Source organism: Dunckerocampus dactyliophorus, chromosome 17, assembly GCF_027744805.1.
Source record: "Dunckerocampus dactyliophorus isolate RoL2022-P2 chromosome 17, RoL_Ddac_1.1, whole genome shotgun sequence".
NCBI classification, from domain to species: Eukaryota; Metazoa; Chordata; class Actinopteri; order Syngnathiformes; family Syngnathidae; genus Dunckerocampus; species Dunckerocampus dactyliophorus.
Window position 1 is genome coordinate 647366 of NC_072835.1, and position 9086 is coordinate 656451.

Consider the following 9086-nt stretch of genomic DNA (forward strand, 5'->3'; position numbering starts at 1 on the left):
TTACGCAACCACCAAACAACTATCCTTTATTCATTCATTCATTGTTGACAAACCAGGAGGGAGCCATAATCCAACCGCGATATTTGGAGGGACAAATTTATTCTTGGCAAACGACTGCTCCTTTTCCATTTTTGCTGTTGGTTTTCTTGTACAATTGTATTTTTAGAATGTGCCGAGGGCCAGTAAACATAAATGGACACCCCTGGTTTAATTCACAAAGCCCTCTCCTCGTCAGCCATGAATATGCCTTAGTTTTTCTACTGGATGCTCTTCTTGAAGCATTTCTAATGATATTAGATATTATTTTTAGAAAAGTCTTGTTCGTAAGACACCTTTATGATCTTTATCTTGTCATGTAGCTGTGTTTTCGGTTTGCAAAACATCCCCACAGGATGAGTCAAAGATGTGAAAGAAAGTTTGAGGCAACGCTTGGGGAGTTTCCCAGCCTGCCGATCAATAACCCTGAAGCCAAACAATCCCATTGATTGGTGTACTTTTGCACGGGTACAATGATTGATAATGATTGACAGAGCGGCACATTAAAGGTCCAGTTCAGCATCCATTTAAGCGCTTTTTAATCTGACTTGTTGCTTTGATTTCAGTGGAAAATGAGGACGGTATTTGCTGTCCCACTTTTTCTTTTTCTCACGATGGCGTTCCTTGGACAAGGAATGTATGTATCATTCAGCTTTCATTTATTTACGATGATTCTTTTTTATGTAATATATACAAAGCCAATGGCGTAGATCATCTATTACAAAGCAAAAGAATTCATGATTACAGTATGTGCGATATGTATATATATGTATTTGATGTCTGCAATGCCTGAATGGCATTTTCTATCAACCTTCAATACTACAAATGTTATTAGTCAAGTGTTGCTAAATTGTGCCAAATCTCATCTATCAATCTCATCAAGCCACCATGCTAATGCTAACATAGCTGAAGCTAGCTTCGCTAAAGTATAGCAACTAATAGTAAACATACTGCATTTAAAACATGTAAAAAATAAAAGGGTAAATTGTCTTTCACTTATATAGCGCTTTTCCACCGCCAAGCAACTCAAAAAGCTTAAAAAAACACAAACCAAATTGCTGACTTCCTCCTCTGAGAATACATGATCGAGATAACTGTGCGGCCAACTTGGTGGCTAACAGAGTGGCTAACTGTGTAGCTAACTTGTGGCTAATTGCATGGCTAACTGTGTGGCCTACTTGGGCTACACTGTTGTGTTCCAGGGGGGTGGAACTTCCTGACCCGCCAGCCGTGGACTGTGAGTGGAGTCGCTGGTCTGCGTGGAGTGTTTGCCATCCCTGCACGTCAACACGAGTCAGTCCAAGTTTACTTGAGTCTTATCTTTGTATTTTGATTCTATTTTCTATTCTATATTTTTATCTTTCTATGTTTAGGGCTGTCTTTGACGAAGGATTTTTGCTTAGCTTTTGTCCATAGTCGACTAATATAATAAAGAGATATTTTGAGTGACTTTGCCTTAAATGTCTGATGGGTTTGCTGGGGGTCATCCAGCCACTAGAGGGCAAACACTGGAGCCTCCAAAGTCAATCACCTAAAGGTGGTAAAGGAGGTACCACTTGAAGTTGAAGCCAACATTTTGTAGAAAAAAAAAGAAAGAGTGGAACTGAAAGCACGATGAAGAATTGTGAGCTGAGTGAGCATTTATGATCGAAGCATCGACGTCATCAAGTACTTTTATTTGCCAGAAGATGTTAGCATGGAATCAATGTTTTGCTCCTCAGAGGCGTTCTCGAAGCGCAGTCGTTTTCGGCCAGTTTGGCGGTGAGTCCTGCCAGGGATCGATCGGCGAGCGAGAGGCTTGCGTAAATGACACGGGATGCCAAGAAGCGCCACGTCCCGTGTGCTCAGACACAGAGTTCCAGTGCCAGTCAGGTAAGGTCCTTCTTTCATAGCTGCTGGATGGGCGTGATCAGCTATCTGCTGCGTCCGTGCAGGCTCTTGCATCATGAAGAGGCTGATGTGCAACAGCGACTACGACTGTGAAGACGGATCCGACGAGGACTGCGATCCCGTGCGGACACCGTGTGGCGCCACCGTCCTGGAGAACAACGAGCAAGGCAGGACGGCAGGATACGGGTAAGAGCCGAATTAGTGATGAGTTGTGAGTTATAATCTATGGGAAGATACGCCAAACCATTACCGCTCCCTCGCTGTGTTCCAAAATGAATTCATAAAAGATCACTGTTTCGTGGTTGTATAGGACCTATTATTAGTACCAAAAAATGCATACTGAAGCCAACTGTACTTATTCTTGGCCTATACAAATGTCTAAATGATCTAACTCCATGTAGTCAAATACAAATACAAGGCAGAAGAAGCATCGTAATTATGAATGTAGTATTCTACATTGGCCACTAGGTGTCCAGCCTCACTAATGTTCCCGAGGGAACACATTTACTGTGACACTGCTCCAGCAGTCTTACATGGCTTATTTACTTGCAAGGAAGTACGCTGTCCAGAAAACAACAAGAAGGAACTGCTAGCGTGTCAGTCTGTGTTGTCTTATGTATGCCTAATATCTCTTATTTTCTCTTATTATGTCTACTATATTGGGCAATAAGAGTGTAAAGGTGACTATAGGGGTGTTATTTCATGTCTAGAGGGCTCTAATCATGTTGAGAAGCGTATTCAGAAGATTGTAAACAGGTTTTTTATGCCACAACTATGAAAATATTCCATCCATCCATCCATCCATCCATCTTCTATACTGCTTCTCCTCATTAGGGTCGTGGGCATGCTGGAGCCTATCCCAGCTGACTTGGGGCGACAGGCGGGGTACACCCTGGACTGGTGTCCAGCCAATGGCAGGGCACATATAGACAAACACTCACATTCATACCTATGGACCATTTAGAGTCTCCAATGAAGCTAACATGCATGTTTTTGGAATGTGGGAGGAAACCGGAGTACCCGGAAAACCCACACACACACGGGGGAGTGAAAATATTCAATTTATTAATATTGGATCCTACTTCACCAAAATTCACGTATTGCCGTCGGGTGTGGAACCAAGAACCGTCCTAAAGGAGGGATTACTGTAGCTGCACCATCTTAAGGACTCTAGTCATTGCATTCTTCAGAGAAAATGAGGCTAACTCGTCTGCAAGGTTTCCAAAATCATGCAGAAACCACAGTAGCTATTTGCCAGCTAGCTTACTTCAGACGTGTCCCCTCTGTCTTTACGCAAGAATCAACATCTTGGGTGCCGACCCCCGAATGAACCCCTTCAATAACGACTACTTCAATGGCAGATGTGACCGAGTACAGAACCCGTACACTGGACGCTACGACAGACTTCCATGGAACGTTGGCGTGCTCAACTACCAGGTCAGTTGGCTAGCTAGCTAGCTAGCATTACACTGTCATTTAAAGGAAAAGTGTACTTTTTGTTTGGAATGTTGTCCATCAGCCACAATCCTCATGTGAGACATGAACACACATCTTTCTCTTTTCTGTGCCTTCTAAAGATATAAAAACAGGTAAAAAGAGGCAGCTAAGAATGCACGTAATGTGACGCATCTATTGCACTTATAAAACCTTCTGAAAAAACCTCCAAAAATGTCCATCATGTGAGCTGCATATGAAGCACATTGTTCTTATTATTGTTGTTAACATTGTTACGCCCAAGAACTACCTTACTGGCGTAGTGACACCTCACCACACCACGGTGGCTAGCTACTAGCCGGCTAGCCACTAGCTTCATCAAGGTAATGCTACATATTGGAGTTGTGTTGTTGTTTTTGATGCTAGGTGTAGCGTTCCTTTCTATGTTGCTATGTGAAATCAAAGTTGCCAACATACTCCAAGTATGACATGTTACCATGAACGTAGCTGTTACTACACGCTCACAGCATGGATGGAAAACCACTAAACCTTGTTGGAGGTGTTTTCATAGGTGTGTTCCGTTACGTGCATTCATTAGCTGCCTCTTTTTACCTGTTTTTATATCTTTAGAAGGCACAGTAAAGAGAAACGTGTGTTCATGTCTCACATGAGGATTGTGGCTGATGGACAAAATTCCAAAAAAAACAGTGATGGCTTTGATTTTCCAGACACTTGTGGAGGAAGTAGTCTCTAGGGAAATCTACGAGGACACGCACAGCCTGCTGAGAGAAATCCTGACTGAGATGACGGGCAAAGTGGACGTGGGACTTTCCTTCAAGTTCAGCCCAAGCGAGGAGTCCATGTTGTCAAACGCACCTCCCGGCGTGGCGTTGGAGTACCAGTACGAGAAGAAAGCCATGATCAGAGAGGTCTCAGAGTACACCAACGTCAAGGTGATTGAGAACCTGTATCTGGAGAACCCTCGTGTATGCCTGGATTTTGCCCAAGCGTTCTTCTCGTCCTGGCGTAGAACAAGAGCTTCATGAGGGTGAAGGGCAGGATCCAGTTGAACACCTACAGGCTTCGTTCCCGTGAGCTCCAAGTGGCCGATGAGTTCCTGGAGCACGTGAGGTCTTTGCCCGTGCAGTACGACAAGGCCGTCTACTTTGCCTTCCTGGAGGACTACGGAACCCATTACACCCGAAACGGGAAGGCCGGTGGAGAATACGAGTTGGTCTACGTGCTCAACCAGGACGCCATCAAGGCCAAAAGTATGAGAATCCTGAGCAGTGGGCAGTAAATGTTGGAAGGAAGGTGCTGAGCTTTTTCATCTTTTCTAGATTTGACAGAGCGGAAGATTCAAGAATGCGTGAAATTGGGAATCTCAGTAGATTTTGGTGGCAGCGCTCCTAGTGGTGGGAAAGCTCACTTGAAGGATGACAAGTGTAAAGATGTAGCCACAAGTCTCCAAGGTTGGCACCAACCCAGCATCACCTCACATGCATGGCATCCTACAACCTCACCTGCCGTCTTTCCCCACAGATGAGACGGCTGGTAAAGCGCTGGTGGATAAGGTGATGACCTCCGTCAAAGGGGGCACCCTGGAGAGCGCCGTCGCCATGAGGGCCAAGCTCAACAAGGACGGCGTGATGGACGTCCATACCTACCAGGCGTGGGCTCGCACCATCGCCAACGCCCCGGCGCTGCTCCACAGCGAGGTACCAACTCAGCTACATCATGGCAATGACCTCCCACAAAAAAACACAAACACAAAAAAACTACACAAAATACACTTGCAATGTTACCAGAAATACTTAGAAATGAGAGTAATGTAGTTTAGTACTTTTACTATAGTACATGTGTAATACTACCAGTCATAGGGCTCTGACAAGCATATTACAATTAAGTCATGTGTTTGTGTGTGAGGCACATCCAATTTACACGCTGGTTCCGTTGGACATGGCGGACGCCAACGCCAGGATGGCCAACATGAGGCGTGCCACGGCAGAGTATGTGGCGGAGTACAGCGTGTGTAAGTGTAAACCTTGCCAGAACGGCGCCACCGTCACGCTGCTGGATGGAAGGTGTGTGTGTCTCTGCCCTCACCTCTTTGACGGCCGGGCCTGCCAGAATTTTAAAGGCGACAAAGCGGAGCACACAGGTGACACCCCCGTCATCGCCGAGCGCCATGACATAGCATCATCATCATGGCTTCTTCTGTTGTCCAGGTACAAGACCCACAGTCCACCAAGAGGGCAACTGGTCTTGTTGGTCCAGCTGGTCCGACTGCACGGGTGGGAAGCGCAACAGGACACGGGGATGCAATACAGACGGACTCCTGGGGGCCGTCTGTAGGGGGGACACCAGCGCTGAAGAGTACTGCTGATCCTTACATGAAGTATATCAAGTACCACCTGTATGCTTTATCTCTCACTACTATGACTACTACTCCCACTTCACTCAGACTCACACCTGCTGGTTAGTCATGCTGTCACACCTCTAATGCCTCCATTATTCATCATACTACTCCTCTAGTACAGTAGTACCTCGCATAACGTAAACCTCCTTTTACGTAAATTCCACTGAACATAAAGAATTGATGTAAAGTTTTTGCATCTTATTACAGAAGAAATTCCATATAACGTAAGTTATCGTCAAGTCGGTGAAAGTTCAGAAATTCGATTTGAAAACTGTAGCTCGTGCAACAGAGAGAGAGAAACATTTTCCATGACTAACGGAGTACACTTGGTGACGCCTTCTGACGCTTCACGCTCTCATTGGCTGATTATCGGGGCACCGCCTACGCTCTCATCTCATTGGCTGACTTATACAGCGCGTACGTGAGTTTGTGTGAGAGACAAGCTTCTCTCGTCCTCATCATAGTCGCCCTTAAACTAGTTCGCACGCATTGAAATCTCTTCTTCATTTTTTTACCTTTCTTGTGTTAAATTTACCGTAATCATGGGTCCTAAACCAAGTGGAAGTGAGAAGAAAAAAAGGGAAAAGTTGTCGATCGAAACAAAGCAGGAAATGATCCAGAAGTATGAAGGTGGTATGAAATTAAGTGATGTTGCTAGACTGTGCTAACGTTTTCTTATATTTTCCCACCATATGTGGTGGACTTTGAATATTTTGAAGTGCCAAACGTGTGAGTTTGGGAAGATCTTGAAACGGATTAGGCTATTCACATGTATTTTACGCTTTGTATAACATAACATAAAATCCCTATAACATAAAGGTTCTTGGAATGGATTATTTACGTTGTAGGGGCATCTACTGTACTACCAATAATACTCCTCTATTACTACTCCTCTATTACTACCTATAATACTCCTCTATTACTACTGATAATACTCCTCTATTAATACTCATCTATTACTACTACTAATAATACTCATCTACTACTACCAATAATACTCATCTATTAATACTCATCTATTACTACCAGTAAAAATACTCATCTACTACTACCAATAATACTCATCTATTACTATTAATAATACACATCTATTGCTGCCAATAATACTCATTTATTGCGACTAATAATACTCATCTATTACTACCTATAATACTCATCTATTACTACTAATAATACTCGCCTATTACTATTAATAGTACTCATCTTTTACTACCAATAATACTCATCTATTACTACATATACTACTCATCTATTACCACTCATCTATTACTACTAATAATACTAATCTATTACTATTAATAATACTCATCTATTACTACTAATAATACTCCTCTATTATTGGTAATAGTGGTCTATTATCGGTAATACTGGTTGGTCTATTATTGGTAATAGTGGTCTGTTTTTGGTAACAGTGGTCTGTTATTGGTAATACTGGTCTATTATTGGTAATAGTGGTCTGTTATTGGTAATACTGGTCTATTATTGGTAATAGTGGTCTATTATTGGTAATAGTGGTCTGTTATTGGTAATAGTGGTCTGTTATTGGTAATACTGGTCTATTATTGGTAATAGTGGTCTATTATTGGTAATAGTGGTCTGTTATTGGTAATAGTGGTCTGTTATTGGTAATACTGGTCTATTATTGGTAATAGTGGTCTGTTATTGGTAATAGTAGTGATAGAGGGGGCAGTGTCCAGACTATTCCAGCAACTGTATACTTTGTTGCACAATAAATGTGAATACATCAACTTTGATCATTAGAATGATTGAAAGATTTGTGAGTAAAAGTCACAGTGGGACAGGAAACTAAGAATGCATCTTGATGAAAGCACAAGAGTAAATGGGTCACATGTAGCTTTACTGTTTGATGTATTTGATGATGAAATGCACAGTAAACTTGATGGAACAACTCTTAACAATCCTTCTCATGTTCTTCTATGCCAGTTTTTAGTCATCATTTGAATTCTGCCTGGCAACAAGTCACAAATCAGGCATGACTCAGAAAAAGAATCCAAACAATTGCAGTTTTGTGATGAGTGTCATTTATTCAATGGCAACAGCGCACCCTGGTGGGTAGTAGTGGTGTTGCACTTCTGTACAATTCCACTTGTCAAGGAAAATGGCCTCCTGTGGGGGTGGTGATGAATGCATACTTGAGAGGTAAGAACTGGGGGGTGAGAGAGTGTGGAGTTTCAGTGAGGAACTTCATTGAGTACAGACAGCACGCCTTTATCTCACCTTCCATGATCTCATTCCTTTACAATTTTACAATTTTAGCAGCTAATAATCCCCTAATCTTTACACTTCAAAAACAGCAAGGTAGGAAGAAAACAAGGTGAAAATGTTACATTCATAATCATAATGGTAATAAACAAAAACGCATTTGGAATATTCTGAGTAATAGTTGCTATGTCCATCCATCCATCCATCTTCTACCGCTTATCCGAGATCGGGTCGCGGGGGCAACAGCCTAAGCAGGGAGGCCCAGATTTTCCTCTCCCCGGCCACTTCGTCCAGCTCCTCCCGGCGGATCCCGAGGCGTTCCCAGGCCAGTTGGGAAACATAGTCTCTCCAACGTGTCCTGGGTCTTCCCCAAGGCCTTCTTTTGGTTGAACGTGCCCTGAACACCTCCCCAGGGAGGCGTCCGGGAGGCTTCCTGACCAGATGCCTGAGCCACCTCATCTGGCTCCTCTCAATGCGGAGGAGTAGCAGTTCTACTATGAACTTCTCCCGGATGACAGTACTTCTCACCTTATCTGTAAGGGAGATCCCAGCCACCCTACGGAGAAAACTCATTTTATCCGCCACCTTGTCCTTTCGGTCACTACCCAAAGCTCATGACCATAGGTGAGGGTAGGAACGTAGATGGAGGGGGTCAATTGAGAGCGTTGCCTTTCAGCTCAGCTCCCTCTTGACCACAACGGACCGATGCAGAGTTACCAATCCGCCTGTCCACCGCGTTCCCTCACTCGTGAACAAGACCCCGAGGTACTTAAACTCCTCCACTTGGTGGAGGATCTCATCCCCGACCCAGAGATGACACTGCACCCTTTTCCGAGTGAGAACGATGGACTCGGACTTGGAGGTGCTGATTCTCATCCCAGCCACTTCACACTCAGCTGCAAATTGATCCGGTGAGAATTGAAGGTCATAATCCTACAAGAAAAAATCATAATCTTACCAAAAACGTCATAATCCTACAAGAAAATGTCATAATTTTACAAGAAAAAATCATAATCTTACAAAAAAATGTCATAATCCTACAAGAAAAAGTCATAATCTTACAAGAAAATGTTATAATCCTACA

The 9086-nt window shown here is 43.4% G+C and overlaps 1 protein-coding gene across 3 annotated transcripts; it reads left to right on the top strand.

Annotated features, from left to right (window-relative positions):
• The first annotated feature begins 509 nt into the window (after positions 1 to 509).
• c9 (complement component 9) lies at positions 510 to 7698 on the top strand. 3 transcript variants are annotated; one of them, XM_054757891.1, is made up of 11 exons: positions 510 to 673; positions 1239 to 1329; positions 1758 to 1908; positions 1971 to 2112; positions 3225 to 3363; positions 4089 to 4313; positions 4391 to 4631; positions 4701 to 4832; positions 4903 to 5078; positions 5287 to 5521; positions 5589 to 7698. In XM_054757891.1, the coding sequence occupies exons 1-11, from the start codon at positions 609 to 611 to the stop codon at positions 5744 to 5746; spliced, it is 1755 nt and encodes a 584-aa protein (XP_054613866.1). In that variant the 5' UTR covers positions 510 to 608; the 3' UTR covers positions 5747 to 7698. The 3 variants fall into 3 exon arrangements, with proteins under 3 accessions (XP_054613866.1, XP_054613868.1, XP_054613869.1); XM_054757893.1 differs by having other exon boundaries at positions 3288 to 3363; XM_054757894.1 differs by lacking the exon at positions 5287 to 5521.
• Positions 7699 to 9086: the final 1388 nt, after the last annotated feature.